We start from the raw sequence: 19,468 nt of genomic DNA, 5'->3' as shown, positions 1-19,468 counted from the left end.
GATTGATTTTGGATAAGGAACTTTTGCGCTATCTTAAAATAAATAAGAAATATATTTGTTCCATTAAAAATACGAGAGATGCAAAGGAAAAACATAGTAATCGTTATTGCACAGCTCAAAACTATACAAAAACAATTTTTTCCACTGAATTTGAATATAATTAAAAATTACTGCGTAATGCGTACTGGAGAACTTCATATTGCAGAAACACGAGCGATTCTCAAGGCAGAGAGAGTGCAAATGTAAAAAGTTCTAAATGAAAACTAAGGACCCCGAGATTATATAGAGAAATAGGGCACTATCAAACTAACGTACCAGACAGAATGGCCATTATTAGCACAAATTTCGCGTTGCCGTCACATTACGTTCAATAAAACAATTATTCGTGGTTATAAACCATGTAATTCCCCACTTCAATATCGTTTCAAATACCAATTACAATCTAAAAATAACATTAACAACATTTTTCCACAACAATTCCCGCTATCTTCGATAAAGGCGCTTACACTATTTTAGATCGTATTGGATTCGCGTCTGTACGTGCTGTATGTATTCTTGCTTCACTCCGAAAGTACTAGAGGTGCTATTTGACAATGACAATGCGGCAGTTTCTTCGCACTCAAACTATTTAAACATTCAAATTTAACTTCTCCGATGTGTCGTTTTTTTTTCGTTTTGCTGTTGACCAAAGTCTCGACAGTATTACGATAAGTTGTCTTTATTGTAGTCATAATTTAAAAGTTACGACTTATAACGAACAGTTCCCGATGATCTTTCCATCGTTTTCTTATCGAATTTTAAGGCTTTTGATTTCTTTCAAATTTTTAACAATTTACGTCCTAAGTTTAATTCAATATATCAGCACAGCCGTTTACCGTAAATAGGCAGTTCGAAAACTACAAACGTTGCCTTTAGCGTTTGCAAATATATACTTTTTTATATTTAATTTCGAAATAAATTGGTCGCTCAATCTCTATCTTCCATGATATGTTTGTGATGGAAACGAAATTGGAAGAAAACTAGTTCGTATAGTATCAGTGAGAGAAGTCAATGTATATTAAATGGGTACAAACGCGAACAACGCTTATAGACTATACGCATTAAGACGTAAAATCTGTCACTTTGTGCGAGCACCGCGTCCATGATCGTGTCATCGCTTCAGATCATTTAAACAATTTATTGCACTATTAATATTAAAAGAAAAGGAAAGGCAAGTTTACATTAAATTAAATTACCTAATATAATAATATATATATACTTAAAATATATAATATTAATTTGATTTAATTAAATTAAAAATCATCAATACGTTCAACGAAATTCAAATATCAACTGAACTTACTTCGACATAAATTGGAACAAAAAGTTCATACAAATGTAACTACAAAATCAATTTAAAACATTTTTTTTTCTTCTCAACGCATCCGCCGTAACTTATTATACATAATTTTTCACTAAGTTTAACTATTAGTTACCGGAAACATTATCTAAAAGACTATTCAATCAATTCACTACAATATCAATGCGTTGTATGTGTGATCTAACAATCTAAAATCTATTATAGTTTTAAGGCTTACTACTAGAAAAACCTTTTGCATAACGTAAACAAAGCATAACTTTTTTGATCAACAATAATTGAAGACATGAGTAGAGGAAGGGATAACGTACCATTTTTAAGATTTTTGAGTTTTTACACTGAATGAAGGTGTATGTGCCTATAAACCATATTAAACCTTAAAACTCCGGGTTTAAAGGCTATGTTTAGAAATTGCATGTCATGAAGGTGTTATGTACGAAGAAAAAGTACAAGTAACAAAAGTTTGTTACCCGTTTTCTCAAAATTAACAATTTGTATCATATCCCCTTCATCCACTCATGTCTTCAATTGTCAGACTGCTCTCTGTCTGAGTGAATGTCAATGTCTCGACGTGGAACTAACGATTTATCTTTAATTCCATATTAAATTATCTATAACATGTGACGTTGAGACTAGAGTTTGTAAGTACTACTCAGCCCACAGTTTGAATTCTAGTACTAGACGAGTAAGATTGAATGCTAAGCGAAATGTCTACAAATATTTAATATTCAAAACATTTTTTCTTTTCTTTTCTCTAAATATTTGTAATTTTTAATTTCAAACGTTAAATAGATAATTTCCTATTTCAATAATGTTTGAATATACTCACAAAATATATTTGTTTACGTATTTTTTTAATATACAATTAGTTTTCCAAATTAAATGATAAGATTTAAACAACACCAAAATTTAAATGATTTACTTTAAGTAAACTCAATTAATTATTATGTAACTAATACATACTATATAGTTGCATGGGTAGTTAAAATTCTTATTAGAACGGATTTTTAGATTTGATTCTTTGCATTGAAATATACACAGATACATACAGAGATATTATGTTGACAGTGATTTTCTCTACTTATCTATTTTTCTAAAAAATAAACAGACTTATGTTAATTCTACAGAAAGTGTACTTGGGTTATAAGTAGGGTTGCCAGACGTTCCACATTTCCCTAGACGTCCCGTATTTTAGGCTTAATTCAAAATGTCCCGGCGGGACTGACTCTGTCCTGTATTTCAACCGTATGGTTATAATTGTATTGATTTTTATAAATATGTTAAAACCGATAAAAATATGTTAAAACTGACATGCTCCTCGGAGAAATATAAGAAAAAAAAAATGTCACTATATAATTTAGTTTTTTTTTTACCCGGGTAAAAAACTAAATTCTCGTAGTTTTCTGCCTATTTAAGCATTTGCCTCTTATGGGCTAAAAAAAATCTGGCAACGCTAATTATAAGGGTTGTGCCACGATCATCTGATTCATCGTAAATTTTTTTTCATCACTAATTCAAACATTCATAATGTACGGTTCATCGCTCTAATTCGTATCCAATGATTAGAAATAATTATATCATGCAGTAAGTGCATAATCATAAACTTATTAAGCATTAAAATAAATGAGACGAAATCTCTTTAATAAATTTTATTAATTGTTCGATTTTAATCAACGCGTAGGCGCTTGAGGAATTCCGTCACGTAACGGATCAAGAGTAAAATTTCATAAACAATCTAATGTTTTTTCATTCACTTGAGACTATTAAAATTATTTTAAAGAAGGCTTTACCTTTTATCATCATTATTCCGTTTCCAGCGTCAATTAATAATTAAATGGTGAATTTCAAAAGATTACTTTCCCGATTTACATTTTTCTTCCTTTCATTCGTATTGTTATAGTAGCAACATATAAAGACAGAACAAATTATACTCACATGATAAATAATTTATAATTAATTTTCACTTAAATCACGTAAAAAGAAACAATACGTTTCACTGTTACAGTCACTAGTTGCGATGCCGGTCCACAGGTAGCCTGAAATAGAACGAATATCAATAAAAATACATATCTTCATATTTAGTAACTCTTCAAATTGTAATCGTTTCTATTAGGTATATTAAAGATATTTTGCGACTATTATCATAGTTAAATGTAGTAGAAAATTTATCTGTTCTAGAGTTTTTCTATTAATGAACTTTTAAAATAGCAAAAAAAAAGAACAATCATTATCCGGATTAAAAGAAAACTGCTTGTCAATGTTTTATACCCATTATAGATTACTTACTATAAGTATACTATATTTAATGACAAAAATAATATTAGAGGAAGGAAATTAAATGTATAGATTACAATTTTAATTAGTTAATATTTTAACAAGTTTTCTTGTTGCAAATAAGGATATGTTTAAACACTAAGCTAGCTTTTGAAAAGTTGTAATGAAACAACAAGCTTTGACCCGGTTTGAATTAAGAAGCTTGAATTATTGGCCCGTAAAAACAGGCTTAAAAAAGCTTAAAATCCTAATGCTTAAAAATGAAATTCGTTTGGCGAAATACCCGGTCAGCACCCGATCGGATGCTGCAAAACTTCACATTATAGTTCATCTAATTACGCTATTGTACGACGTATGCGGGCAACCCTGTCGTCGAGAAATTAGAATAGAGGACTTTTTGGCGGGAACGCGAGGAGTGAAGTTGTGTGATTTGTTTTATTTTGTCTATTTAGTGTTTCTTCAGGTTTAAATGTGTAATAACGGTGGTTTATTAACTGTTTAATATCTGTGAAAGTGTACAAATGTGGGAAAATGAAACAAAGCCGCTGGACGCAACTTCTCGGGGTCCTCCAAAAAGTCCACTGAAAAAATCTTAGTAAATGACCACCATTTTACTAAGATTATATTTCATTCCATATCATCTAATTTCATTTAATTTCATCTCAGTTGATTAACGTCTCAAATTAATCATTTTCATTTCATTTCACTCCATATTATCATTTTTCATAAAAATAAGAATATAAACTAAAATAAGACATGACTTAAAGGTCTTAGTTACCAGGTCATAAAATCACTTAAAAAAAAAAAGAAAAAAAGAAATTAGAATAGTTAGAAGTGATGTGAGCGCATGTACTGACGTGATGGTTTGACCGTGTCAGGCGAGGTAGGCACGCACGAGCGCGCGCACGGCGCCGCGGCACAGCGGGCACGCGCTCAGCGCCGCGCCGCACCTCGCGCACGACACCAGGTGCCCGCACGGCAGGAACACCACGCTCACCTGCAACAACCACTCCCTTGTAACTTTCAACTTGGTTCAAGTAAGATTTTTTTTCCAAAGGAGAAAATCGCCCGATCTCCACCCGCGCGGCAGGCAGGGTTTGTGGGAGTTGAACTTCACTAAAAACTCCTGCCGCTAACAGCTGTCCCTACCCCGGACAGTGCCGGAGCCCAGTCAGGGCTGTTGAGATAACAGGACAGGGCGCGGATGAACTTAGCGGGATTATAGTAAATTTCCGTACAAACTCACAAATTTGTACCAATTTAATAAATATATAAATAACAATTTAACAATTTTATTTGTTTTAATACAATAATATCGTTTAAATCGATGTGGACATCCAACATGAACGTTTGCCATTGTATATATTTAAATTTTTTTATCTAAATAGTGTCTAATTAACTTGATGAATACCTAACTTTATGAAATATTACTTTAAGTACAGTAGTTCTGGTGATGTCATAAAAATGCAAGCTTATTTATTGTTATTCATTTCTGAACGATCCTTTTTTTTGCGTACGTTCCATTTTATATAAATAAAAAAATATAATCACCTCGTTATCCATACAAACTTTACACAGCCTTGCCTCTCTGAGCTGTCTATTCTCTTCTTCCAACGTTAAGCTTTCCTCTTTATGCAGAGGCTCAGTTCTGTCGTCATCGATAACAGATACGTTCCTGCGCGGTGGCAATGTTCGCGGTTGGCTGGTAGACCGCCTCGATTCGATTTCAGTAAGCGACGGAGATATACCGTCTCTTTGCGATCTGCCTCTATCCGGGTTGTTGTCCCACGACTGCGGTGCTATACTGTAAAGCAAATAAATTTGGAATTGAACACACAATTATTTGTTTCGATCGAAATGATTTTTTGAGTACAAAAAGTAAACTTCCTTGCTAACAACGAGAAAGAAATTTCAAAATTTAAGAGTAAGAGACATGGTACATTGTGCTCCAAGGGAGAGAAGTTGAACATGTCCAGCGTGTAAAATTGGCAAACACGTGGGAGGAAATGTCCAACTTTTCTTTCCCGGTGCACATACTATTTTTTCTCCTACCAGGCTGAAAGTTCGTGGAGTACCGAGCCGGGTCCAGGGGCGAAGCCCTGGCAGGGGTAAGGGGGCGGAGCCCCCCCTTACTTATAGAAAAAAACAATTTAACTGTTTTTTAATTTTTAAATAAACTACTACTAATTAAATAAGAACTGTCTGATGAACTCATCTTTGTTTAATACTTCACTATTAAATTTGTTTACTTCTTGCCTTTTGTTTACTTCACTTTTACACTAAACACAATATTGCAAAAAGTAAATTTATTGCACATCAAAACACAATTAACATTAAAAAAACAGGCAACAAGCAGATATATTAAAATCAATAGGCGGTCTTATCGCTAAAAGCGATATCTTCTAGACAACCGTTAAATTTACAAAAAATCTGGAATAGATAAAAGGATACAACAGGTATGTTGCGATGTACTATTATCAATAAATAATTAAAGAAAATACACACATTCAATAAATAGATATTTACAGTTTACATGTAATATGAAATCACTATATTTTATGATTTATATACCAATATACTTGCTATGAGTAATATACTTAAATAAAAATATAAAAATACAAAAACCAAAAGTATGAAAATGATAAAGGATGCTAAGCAGATTTAATCTGAATTCAAGGTACATATTTGGTTGGTATTCTGTCACAATGAGGACAATTTATAGTTGACTCCCGCTCTTTCTTTCTCTTTGAGAGAGAGTCTCAGCCGATTACAAAAGTTTATATTTATCTGCCCACCACTTATTAGAAAAGGAAATATAATGCGTTAAGAAAGTTATTACTGATTCTTAATTATGTTTTGTTCGATGTGTAAGACAATATTTATCGTTTACTAAAGTGTGACGTCACAAGAAAGTAAACCCAATAATTTTGTTGGATTGATCTAGGAACACAGGCGAATATGAACTACACTTTAATTACCTTTTATCTTTATAATGCTTTACAGCGTATTCCAAATGTACCTTCCTTTGAACATAGTTATATATACGGTATATTTATCTAAAATCTTACCCTGGTATTGAATCCATTCCTCTGAGCGTTTCAGCCAAATGCCTCGAAAGGCTTTGGGACTGCGAATTAGTACTCCAAGCTTCCTCGTTTAGTTGCGCGTCTAGTACGGAATCAATCAGTGCCTCTGAAGTCTGGAACGGTGTACCTTAACAACAGTTAAATGTTAAAAGTTAACACTTAAATGTATAATACATAAAATTTGGGTTCCAAAAAGCTACTGGTGGTAGGACCTCGCGTGTGTCCGCACGAATAGGTACCACCGCTCAGCCTATTTCGACCGTGAAGCAGTAATGAGTTTCGGTTTGAAGGGTGGGGCAGCCGTTGTAACTATACTGAGACCTTAGAACTTATGTCTCCAAGTGGGTGGCGCATTTACGTTGTAGATGTCCATGGGCTCCAGTAACCACTTAACACCTGGTGGGCTGTGAGCTCGTCCACCTATCTAAGCAATAAAAAAAAAGCTACGTCATATAAATACAATATTGTTAAAAAATTATAATTAGAACATCAAACTATTCGACTCTACTAATCTCAGAAGTAATCTTGATAAAATGGTTTGATTCTTAAATCAAATCTCAAATACAGAATGTTGGCCGATAGAATTTATGCGCTGAATATGAATGCACCGGGTGTATTATCCTTTAGGCCACGACGACACATAAATACAATTACGTTGGCCAAGCAAGAAGAGCAAAGTGCTCAAAAAATGAAGATATGTACCTGTTGATCTCAATCGTTGCAGGATAGCTCGGCGCACCCTCGCGACGTCGAGCCCCGCCCCCAGCGCCGCCAACGTTATTGGACTCTCCATGCACTCCTCGACCTGTCGATGTATTCATATTATTTGACAAATTGAAAATTACGTCTGTACACGTCATACGGTGTCTGTTCGTCACAAGACAGCAATCAGGAACTTCATCGAATTGTTTTTTTTTTTTGGACCGAAGTTCCTTATTGGACGATGCGGGGAGGTACCCTAACCGGGAAAAAACGTCCGTAACGTAAGATTTTTTATTAGTAACGCACACAGCGTACGACTTAACTTTGTAATAACGTACAAAAAATAACATATTTTTTTATCATTCATTGACCACGATCTCAGAGCGTTCGTTTGCCCAATACACTAACTCTTATACAAACAACCGTGAATGAAGTGTACTACAATAAGTTCGTTACATACGTACCGAATGATCGCGGGTTGTTGCGAAACCTCCAGTTTTATTTTCTTTATACCTCGAATAGAACTTATAATTAATATTGTTATAATAAGGAACTTCGTTCCTATCCGGTGTCCCACAACACCACACATTTTTTTTTTCAAATTGTCAATGAAAAAAGTTTTATAATTAAAGTTATGTAATTTTAAGGTTTAATTTCGAGTTTATTACTTTCATTTTATTGTTTTCAACGTTCCGAATATATTATCTTGTCTATAGACGAACTGCGGTCGCGTTTCCGATTCGTTGGTAGATTCTGCGAAGCACTGCTCTTGCTAGGGCCAGTGTTAGCAACACTCCGGTTTGAGACCTGAGAGCTCACCTACATGCTAGGGTAACACTGATATAGCCTCTCAAGGCTATCAGCAGAGGTACAAATAAAAAAAAGACGAACTGAACTAATATAAGTCGACATTTGAATATTTTTTTCCTACGCAAACATCGGTAGCCTAAGGCTAAGGGGCTATATTCTAGTTACTCTCGGACTGGGTTTGAATATAGGTCGTCAAACGCCAATTATTATTATTATTTTTAAATCTTGACGATATTACTTTTCTTTATTCAATTACTTCCCTGTTTTCTAGGAATTATGAATAAATGAAGTATCTAATAGTCGTGAAGTTAAATCGTATTATTTTTACTGTGACGTTATAGTTGAAATAAATTATACTTTCATTGGGAACCATTTTCATACCATATTTTATGTATTTATGTTGAAAATAATACATAGTGTTAACCATTCAGAATAGTGGTCAGGAGAAACTACAAGACGATAATGAACATTATTATTTTTATCTACAGACTCTAGTAAGCAGTAAGTAGCCACGGGTTGTTTCTGATTTAGTATTAAAACAATGTTCTGGATACAAGTTCCAAACGAGGACATTGGAACTCGAAGTCTCCAAACATAAACAAATCGATTGATGAACAATTACTTATTGTCATTGAACTATTTTTCCTTGGAATTCGATTGCGTGTTTGTTATTCGAGATACATGAGACGGTCACGTAATATATTGCATATTTATTTGTATTCTTGCGTAGGACTTAATATCTGATTCTATTTCTATGTTATTAAGGGCACAGTATTATCTGTCTATCATCTATCTGTATCTAGTATTATCTAATACTGAAGTATTCGTTAGTCGTAGATATAATTAAATCTACTTTGAAGATTTAATTTCGCGTTTTTCATTACTATTATTATATTATTTCAGAAGTTTCGAATATTTTAGTTTTCGATTGAGACATTATTTGTCGATATTTGAATGTTGTGCTAACTACCGCCGATTTTTCTGTAAATTATTTTATCTTTCTAAGTTTTCACGTCTCGTTTCACACAGAACGAGCTACGGATATTAAAGAGATTTGAAAACATTTAGCTAACGAATCCGAGTTTGGTGTAAGGTGAGGACGTGAGTATTATTTCATATTTGACCATTCAATCATTTCTTACCATACTTACAGTGATTTAGAAGAAATTGGTTTAACGAGATACTAGTTCAAGGGTATGCTGTGGCTCCACGTGGACAATATGTATCGTAATTCTACCAACACAAATAAGTGCCTCTGTTGTAAAATAGCAATGTTTTCTGAATGAGCTCTTTTTCTAGTGCTGGAAAAATACCACTGCCACGTTTAGTTACTAGAAGTAAGCTTCTGCAATATTCTAAGTTCTACCGCAATATTCTAAGTTCTACGGCAATATTCTAAATTCTGCCGAAATATTCTAAATTCTACGGCAATATTCTAGATTCTACCGCAATATTCTAAATTCCTCCGCAATTTCTACCGGTATTCCGGTGCTTCGCACTCTATACGCAGTAATACAAAGTCGATCTATCGACGGTTCGCGGTTCTAAGGGTTAATGAGGCGCGTGTAAGCCGACCGGCACACGTACACGTATTTAACTCAACTCACTTCAATCTCGGTCACCGGGTAGTTGACGCCCGGATTTCTTCGTCTCGAACTAACACCAGTTTCTCGTGAATTCTGTGAAAATTAAATAAATTTAATAAATATTTCATACTTCAATACTTCGTAGCCGTATAATTAATTTTTCCTCATACATCAACTGGATAACGAAACATAAATTGAATTCGAATATTTAAAATAAATATTAAACATAAATTTTCGAATTACATACCTAATCAGAAACTTTTTTTCTTTGGTATTATAGAATTTTAAGAATAATATGCGAATTACGTGAACAACAACCCTTCCTTCTTCCAGCTCTGTCTGCCAGCCCTGCTTCCAGAGATCTTTTTTGCCACGTACCGTCCGGCTTTGGAATGCGCTTCCCTGTACGGTGTTTCCCGACCGCAACGACTTATCCTTCTTCAAACGACGCTTGTGGAGAGTATTAAACGGTAGGCAGCGGCTTGGCTCTGCCCCTGGCCTTACTCACGTCTATGATCAACGGTAACCACTCACCGTCAGCTGATCAGGTCGTATACACGTCACAAGAGCAATAAAAAACCCCTTTCATAATGTGTGAGTTAAAAATCTAGAATGGTCTTTAAGAGTGAAGAACTTATCATTAGTGTATGTAGATATAAAGACGAAAGGAAGATTTTCCACTGAGCTAGTGATATTGCTCGGTAGACCGACGGTCCTGATATTGTTAAGTTGTATATATGCAAGCTTATCTTGAAAATGTCGTAAGCGAGATTCTGTCAAATATCTTGCGTTTATGACGGCTACTTGCCACAATGTAATTAATAAAATTTTATATGAAGGTGTATTTTTAAAAACTATATTAATTGAAATCTATAGATAAATATTAAAGCTATAGACACATAACAGTTTTTATTTATTGCTTAGATGGGTGGACGATCTCACAGCCCACCTGGTGTTAAGTGGTTCCTGGAGCCCATAGACAACTACAACGTAAATGCGCCACCCACCTTGAAATATAAGTTCTAAGGTCTCAAGTATAGTTACAACGGCTGCCCCACCTCTCAAACCGAAACGCATTACTGCTTCACGGCAGAAATAGGCGGGGTGGTGGTACCTACCCGCGCGGACTCACAAGAGGTCCTACCACCAGTAATCCACCAGTAATACTTACATTTCTCCGATTATTGTCGTTTCGGCACTCATCGACGAATTCGTTTCCCTTGAGGAGCAGCACGTACCCGCAGTGCGGGAACCAGCGCGCGTGCTCCGTCCACGGCGCGTCGCCAGCCTCCCACTTGCCGAGCCCACCGTCACAGTAGAAACAGCGAACCTACGAATCATTTCATTAATAATAATCACACCGAACGAAACATAAGAGCGGTAATGTATATGTTACGGTAAATGTAATATGTTACGGTAAATGTACACTCTTGGGAAATGTACACTTTTACCAGTGAATGTGCACATTTGCCAAAGTTAGGTATATGTGAACCGAATATAATGTATATCGACGCTTGAAAGGCAAACGTGACTAAGCGACAATAACTGCTTTGTACATAAATGATAGGCAATAACCATATTCGATGCGCAAAAAATATATATTTCTAGGTCTATTAAAATCATTTCAATCCTACAGCTAGATTCGTTAAAATAGATTTTTTTTCAGGTATTTCAACTTTAAATTAGTCTACTGTAAAGTTCACGCATTGTCGCTTAGTCACGTTAGCCTTTCAAGCGTCGATATGTTACGGTAAATGTACACTCTTGGGAAATGTACACTTTCACCAGTAAAAGTGCACATTTGCCAAAAAGTTAGGTATATGTGAACTGAATATAATTTATATATATTATGTACATTTCCTACAAATGTGTACTCTTGCCTTCACGTTTTGGTAAATGTATACTCTCACCTTCATGTTTTAAGAAAAGTTACAGTAAATACAAATAAATTAATAATGTTGTTGCAGTAACAAAAAATATTTATTTAAATAAACATAATACAAAAGGCTTTAAAAACAAAAATTATTTTAATTAAAAGATGTTATTTACAAATACGATTTCGTATTTTGTATGCCATGCTCACATTTACCAAAACGACATGGTCATTGTGAATTCAATGTACATTTCCCTTCTTTGAAATTGTAAATGTTAGTTGAATGCACATTACCCAAACGAGGAGGCAAATGTGCATATTTACCGGAAAATGTATACATTTGTCATAAAAACTACTTTTACCGTAACATATATTATACGACTTTCGCGAATCGTATACATAATATTTATTTTTATTGCCCTGGTAGACAGACGATCATACGGCCCACCTGATGGTGAGTGGTTACCGTCGCTCATGGACGTCAGCAATGCCAAGGGCAGAGTTAAGCCGATACCGTAATTAGAAATTATAAAATAAAAAATCAGTAAACACGGGATTAAACCATAAAAGCAGTTTTAAATTTAGACCTAATTGAATCTGAAAAGCTGTATTCATACGGGCTATAATATTAAAAGCAGTAAGTACGATTTGTTCACATTTTTTTCGACAAAAAGTGTAAAAGTCAATCCTTCAATTTATTTATGTAGTGTAATTAACTATCTATACTAATATATAAATCTACAGTGGTTTTTACGGATGTTCCGTTATAACTACTGAACCATGCATCCGATTGACTTGAAACTTAGTATCCATGTAGAAAATACATGTACTTAATGGATAGGTTAATATTTATATGAGTGTTGGACTTGCTAATAATAATGACAATAAATAACAATGTTAATTTTAAATGCCCAGCGGAGCGGGCGAGTACGGCTAGTAGCTTATATAATTCTTACTACCGGGCTCTGTTATAAGACGGTGTCACTGAAAAAAGTGTGGTTTTCTAAATGATTTTGTTCTATAAAACAAAATCATTTAGAAAACCATAATTTAGAGACGTCACAACTGAAAACCATTAACATTCATGTTAGTTTGATACAAATTTCCTTGCTTATTATTAACAAAATACAAAATGCTAAGTTGGTATGATAGGTGTATGTCGATATCTCTATTCACCTGATCATCAGTTCCGGTGTGAAAGAATCCTGCTTCTGATAGATCTTTAGGCGTTTGCTGTTTGTCGGTTGGCCAAGAGTCGAAGGTCGCCAGTCGTGACGCCAGTGACGCGTATTGAGGGTATCTAGCTCCGCCGCTGACAACACCTAACGTACGCCAAGTACCGCCCATGTTCAGGAGTCGCTCGTTGTGGGCAGCTCCCGCACTATAATACAATGATCACTGCTCACACTCGATTTTAAATACAGACAAACGTTGATATTCGTCCGAAAACCTACAGATCATAACGAAAACAACGATTCAAATTGAAAATAAATACTCCACATTCCCAATACGCATTATGTCTGACAGTCACAGCCAAAGAGTTTTCAAGGAATAAACCAATAAACAATTAATATATATATATATTTTTAATACAGTTAGTATAAATCTTACTAAAATCTAGTAGTAGGTTTTCTTCACTAGTAAACAGTCAACTGACAAGTTCTACAATTAAAGCTGTAATGGTTACGATCAATGATTACTGTTTCCATCGTTACCAAGGTGAGACAATGCACACACAGAACAACCTACTTCCGTATTGCTCTGACCTAGTAAATATATCAGATATGTTATTAGATGTATACTTTTATGGTGTTTAAATTATTTATTCAATAACGTTGCGCTCAATTGCGTACGAAACAATTAGGATGATATGAAAAATGTATTCAAGGATCAACTGAATCAGCATAGTTCAGTGATTGTATTTGCAAAGGTCAGATAGTTTTTATTTTTATTGCTCGTGCACGCATATTCGCGTACGGCCCACCTGATGGTGTGTGGTTACCGTCGCTCACAGAGCCAAGCCGCTGCCTACCATTGAATACTCTCCACAAGCCTACCACTTAATACTCTCAGATTTAAAAATGTTAATAAAGAATGTCACGAAAGATTCGTAAAAGTAGAAATGACGGGAATGTTAATAGAAACTACCTAGTCAGGTCATAAATTCTGTCACATGTTTAATGTAAAATAATTGAAACAAGTTTATTCATTATGTAACCATTCATATACCAAAATGAATTTAACAAAACATAGATTCTTATGACACTAAAGTTTATTCAAAATGACCTCCGTGATTTTGAATACAGGCCTTCAATCTGCGCGGCCAGTTGTCTATCGCAGCACGAACGAGGTCCATGTCAATATCGGCGGCTGCCTTAATCAAGGATGTCTTGAGTGACTCCAAATTGGGATGAGGCTTTGAGCACGCCTTTTCCTCCAAGTGGTGCTATATCTTATAATCTAACGGATTCAAATCTGGACTGGAGGAGGGCCAGTCTTCGTGCCGGATGAAGTCGATTTCACACGCCGCCAGCCAGTCTTGTGTGCTCTTCGCTCTATGAGCTGGCGCCGAATCTTGTTGGAATACCCAGTGCCTGTTATTGAACATGGTATGAGAAACAGGTTCCACAAGGTTCGTCGGGACTGTATTTTGATACACAACTGCATTCGTTTTTACACCTTTCCCACAAAAATGTACCTCTGTTAAGCCCCAATAAGAAACTCCCAACCATACCATGAGCGAGGATGGAAAATGACCTCGTAGGACACGCGGAATACGGTTGCTCGCTTCTTCACTACTGTGTGCGTACACCTTATCATTTTGTTTGTTGTAGCTCTCTTCTACGGTAAAATTTTTTTCATCCGAAAAAAGAATTTCCCGATATTTTTTTCCCGCGTACCGCTTCAACAAAGCGCGGCATCTCTTCAGTCTCAGGTCCATTAGACGAGCATTAAAACGATGTCCTGTTTTTCTTCGATATGCCCGAAGCCCTAAGTCTTCATTTAACACCCTTTTCACCGTGGTTCTGCTTAATCCCATCTGAAGGGCCAACAGTTTCTGCTTACGTTTGGGATTTCTTTGAATTCGCGCCTTCACAGCTTTTATCACTGCTGGAGTCCTAACAGACCGAGGGCGACCACTTCTTGACCTGTCATCTACACTAGAGTCTTCATTGTATCGTTTGATAGTACGATAAACGAATCTTTTGGTTATATTCAAATTTTTCAGTATGTTCAAAATTTGAATTGGCGCGTAACCGCAACGATGCCACGCAATAACTGCAACACGGTCTTCTTTAAGCGTCCACTCCATATTCAAAAATGAGTAAAATTCTAAAAGTATACATTTTTTATTTTCATGAGCAATTCGAAATTCGAATTCAATAAACTTTTTTGTGGCCAGCATTCTAAAAGAAAAGTTTTTACTGTGTGACAATACTTATGACCTGACTAGTTATATAATATGTATTTTGTGTTGAATGCTTATATTATTATCCACTGATCGTCGTGGCTGTACACATATCTATGTTCATCTCAATCTCTTTTAAATAAGTCTGATGTAATATTATTACGAATTTCGAATCACAACATTGAAAAAAATAATATAAATTTTATATATGTAATAAAAAAAAATTATAATAATGTAAATATAATATGTAATAAAAATTTACTATTTTTAGATGTCAATAATCTAGTACTAGTAAGATGAAAACGTAAATGCAAAACTGCCGTAAAATATTATTATCTTTTAAAGATTTAATTAGTTTGAGCACTATGTCTAAAAACAATATTATGTTGATTGTGTGTGTGAATTAATTGTATAATTATTTAGATTGATTGTAAATTTTTTTATTGATGATTTACAACCATGAACAAAAAAATTTTATTATTTCAAATTACATATGTGAAACGTGAAGAGTTACATTCTAAGAAGTGTTAAAAGGGACTTCCTATTTGGAATAGAGTAATAATTTCGCAATTTCAAACTGGATATTATGGTCAATAAAAAATGCTTCTGTTCAGTTTTTACAAAATTTTCAATTCGGGATTTTTTGTTCAAAACAATTGACTACCCCATTTTTTTCACATTCGCAGGTTGAAAAACTGGATGATCACTCCAAGTAATATCATCTGTGCCAATAGTTTGGCTGAGTTTTAGTGCTGATGAATTCAGTGGTGAATTCCACTATGATAAAGTGTGTATAGTTGAATTACTTACGACTGTGATTGTGAATCATTGCCTGTCTCTGGTGGTGACTGTATTGGGGGCGTGTTTGACGGTGACGACATAACTGTCGGTAAAGTAAAGGGCTGTTGTGCCGATTCAAGTGCAGCAGCGTGGGCGCATCGGGGGAAGTACCTTCCAAAATAAGATAGGGTTATCAGTTAATTATTAAGAATCATTCACAGTTATTTAATTTTAACACTCCTAATATCTTGATGAATATTAAGAAAATTACCATCAATTTTTTATCAAAAATAAATAGTTTTTTTTTCCATGTTGAATCAATTGTATTTATAACTTAAAATTTAGAACTAATTTCCTAAATTTGGAATAAATTAATGAAATTGTAATAGATTTACATTTGTAACAGAAAAACAAATTTACAAAAGGAAATAAAACATTTTTTGAGGTTACTCTTTTTTTAGCACAGTAGTAAAATAAACTTACATTCTATGGACTTCAAGTGGCCGACCCAATGATCCGAATCGTCTGAATGGAGCTAACTCTCCCCCACACCATGCGCATCGTAGACGTCCACCGCCTATGTGATAGAAACCAGCACTTACGAGAGCTTCACGAGATACAGAATCATCCTAAAAGTTGAAGGCTTTATTCAATCTAAATTTTAAAACCATTTTTTTTTCATTTAATGTACATCAAAAGCTAGTTAAAGTGGCTAGTCTGTTATATTTTTCACTGCTAAATGTGTGAACAGGCACTTAGCCACCTGACGTAAAGTGATTATAAGAAGAGACTGCCACCATATACCTTGAGAGATGAGGTCTCTTAATTATATAGTATAAGTAATGGCTGTCCCGCCCGTCAAATCTAAATACATTCCTGGTCAGGGTGGTACCTACCTAGGCAGGCTCTCAAGACCTATGTAATAAAAACAAAATACAAAAAATCTGGGATCGTAACAATAACTGTTTGAGTTGGCCAGGATTGAATACTACTGCTACTTTTGTTCATTAATAGCAACAGATTTCTGAATATTTTGAAAATAAATGAAATATCCATTCACTGAATTTCATAGTCAATATTAAGCAGCAAAATTAAGAGTGCGGGACAATCAATTAAAATTAATGGAAACTGTTTACCATATAGTCTGTGTGGAGTATGTTACAGAAAGCTTCAGCATGTTTTATACAGACCGGCTCCGTGCCGTTACTCAAAACATATTTCAAGAATAATAAAGCAGCTTACTCACCTCCCAATGACTAAATGAAAGAAGTCGCAAAGCTTCGCTCCTATACATTTCATCTTCTTCAGTAACACCATAGTCTCCAGTAGATTCAACTAAATCACTTTGATCATCTGTAGTCGACCAAGACCTGGCTAGCTCATCCGTCGAAGGACATTCAGGGCCTAATACCATCGGTACATTACCCGATAGTTGTGAATTCACAACAAACGTACAATTTGGTTCCATCCTACGATGTCGCCACATAACTTGATCTCCGTAATTCCACTCGGAAATTTTACCACCACAACTAAAACATTGCACTTCCATTCCTTGGCCAGTGTAGAAAAAACCAGCCTTCGCTATTCTGATGGGATCCACTGGAGCCAAAGCAGGCCAGTTTGTGAACGTATTGAGTCTGTTTGTCTCATAATTCATTTTTAATAAATATCACGTTTTTCGTAATAATTCGGTAATGTTATACAGGAGATGGTTTAATATTTGAGTTCTAACTAACATTGATCACAATGAATGTTTACGTAGTAGTTGTAAATCTTATTTATTCCCGTTGTAATAAATATGGTAAATAAAATTCTGATAAAACGTATTGATTGAATTGAATCAGAAGAAAAGTAGAGTGGCGATCTGAGATCTGTTTATCGAAGAATCGATTAATTAAGTTTAGTATAGAAAGGTTACACTATTAACTAGCCTAAAATTAATTTAGGAAACCCAATTGTTATCCGAAGAGCAAAAGCGTGGCTACCTAGCTACTGTGGCCATGGCATTGAAATATAATTATATATGTGTGCTAGTTCTGTCCGAAGAAAGAATGCTCTGCCTGAGGGATTTCAGAACAATCCTTTCCGTTATTGTAAAGCGAGTGTTCACAGAGATAGCATTTGTTCATTGAAATACAATGAAAGCTCATACGAATCGAGATCGTTTTTGGTGAAACTATTCTTTAGAAACGACAAGGATCGATTTCAACATCGATTTTTTAGTGGGAAAATCGCGACTTTCGATTTCATTGAAATTGCGTTAGTGCTATGTAGGTAATTTATGTGTAATACCTTTTTAGTTATACTCTTCTGTCACTCTATGGTTTGAAGATTTAAAAGTATACACACGCTCCATTTTAGTCTGGCACACTAAATTTGGTTACCAAATCGGTTGTTGCTCCAGACCACTAGACGACCGGATCGGACAGTCATTTCACATACGGTATATATCTTTAAGTGCACACGGTTGTCAATATGTCCAAAGAGTATATAAATAAACACTACGTTTTAAATAAGTCGCTGAACAAAACAATTATGGCAGTAGCGGCGTTACAGCCACCATGTAAAAAACAGGGAGAAAGGACCAAACTGTATTTCAAAGGGTACCACGAATCACACTAAGTAGATAAGAATTTTAGTTAAAGATGATTTTAAAATATATCTCGAATGAAACGCATAATCTTTGGAGATTTATTAAATTTAGTTAAAGCTATGATCACAACAAATAATGGTTTGAAAAAAAAAACATATCCTTCTACTTCTACTCCTGTCAATAAAATGTTTTTATGTATTATTATGTATTGACACCACGTATCCAAGGCTTTTTCCCAATATTTTTTTTGGTGGATTATCTATAAAAAGCATATTTTTTAGATTTTTTAAACTATTATTTAATATACATGGTATTCCAATTAAATATCAACTTTTTAATAATAAGCTTTTTTTATGTTTGAGGAAATACTGGTTGCCCGAAGCCATATAGGCTTTTAAACTATTAATTTGTGCAGCGGTGAATTAGGCTTTGTTATTATTGTGGAAGATCTGTAAAAAAAAGGTTGTGAGAAAGACCGAAAATCGTTGTATAATTGACGAACTTCATTAATATATCGCGTTAGGTAACGACTTTTTATATGAATAAAATGAGCGCCCGCGTGTTAGTTTTTCTTGGCGTTCCAAGCGCACAACTAGTCGTAGTTTGGTCGGCCCAACCCGCCCAACCGTCCGTCCACACGCACAGTTTTGTTAAGGAGCAAACTAACGGAAGTGCAAAATAGCAGACCGAGGTAGACTCAAATAATAATAATTATAGGTCAGATTTGGTTTAGTAGCAAATCAAATTGGTGATTTGTTACGTAGCAACTATTAAACTAATCTGTGGATTTTTTCGAACCAAATTGGAGCGTGTATTAATGCTATAACTTGTAGAAACCTAAGATCCTAGTGTAATATCGACTTTTTGGGGTAACGTGAGGAGTGAAGTTGTTTGATTTGTTTTATTTTGTCTATTTTGTGTTTATTCGGGTTTAAATATGTAATAACAATGGTTTATTAACTGTTTAGTACCTGTGAAAGTACACAAATGGGGGAAAA

The 19,468-nt window shown here is 34.7% G+C and overlaps 1 protein-coding gene across 2 annotated transcripts; it reads right to left on the bottom strand.

Annotated features, from left to right (window-relative positions):
• Positions 1–379: 379 nt before the first annotated feature.
• Positions 380–17,760, bottom strand: iap2 (inhibitor of apoptosis 2). Of its 2 annotated transcripts, XM_012695857.4 has the most exons (11): positions 17,124–17,760; positions 16,361–16,506; positions 15,908–16,048; positions 12,865–13,069; positions 10,987–11,145; positions 9,837–9,908; positions 7,420–7,522; positions 6,700–6,844; positions 5,183–5,435; positions 4,489–4,628; positions 380–3,393 (listed from the first exon to the last, which is right to left on the bottom strand). In XM_012695857.4, the coding sequence occupies exons 1-10, from the start codon at positions 17,532–17,534 to the stop codon at positions 4,506–4,508; spliced, it is 1,758 nt and encodes a 585-aa protein (XP_012551311.1). In that variant the 5' UTR covers positions 17,535–17,760; the 3' UTR covers positions 380–3,393; positions 4,489–4,505. The 2 variants fall into 2 exon arrangements, with proteins under 2 accessions (XP_012551311.1, NP_001189458.1); NM_001202529.1 differs by lacking the exons at positions 380–3,393; positions 9,837–9,908 and having other exon boundaries at positions 4,506–4,628; positions 17,124–17,534.
• Positions 17,761–19,468: the final 1,708 nt, after the last annotated feature.

Source organism: Bombyx mori, chromosome 23 (assembly GCF_030269925.1).
Source record: "Bombyx mori chromosome 23, ASM3026992v2".
NCBI lineage: Eukaryota > Metazoa > Arthropoda > Insecta > Lepidoptera > Bombycidae > Bombyx > Bombyx mori.
The sequence above is the reverse complement of the archived record's forward strand: the minus strand, read 5'-3'. Positions and strand labels throughout refer to the sequence as shown.

Coding starts and splice junctions, on each gene's coding strand:
- iap2 (XM_012695857.4), bottom strand. CDS start 17,534: ATGAATTATGAGACAAACAGACTCAATACGTTCACAAACTGGCCTGCT. Junction 16,507..17,123: donor TTTCATTTAGTCATTGGGAG/GTGAGTAAGCTG, acceptor TTCAACTTTTAG/GATGATTCTGTATCTCGTGA. Junction 13,070..15,907: donor AATGATTCACAATCACAGTC/GTAAGTAATTCA, acceptor ATTGTATTATAG/TGCGGGAGCTGCCCACAACG.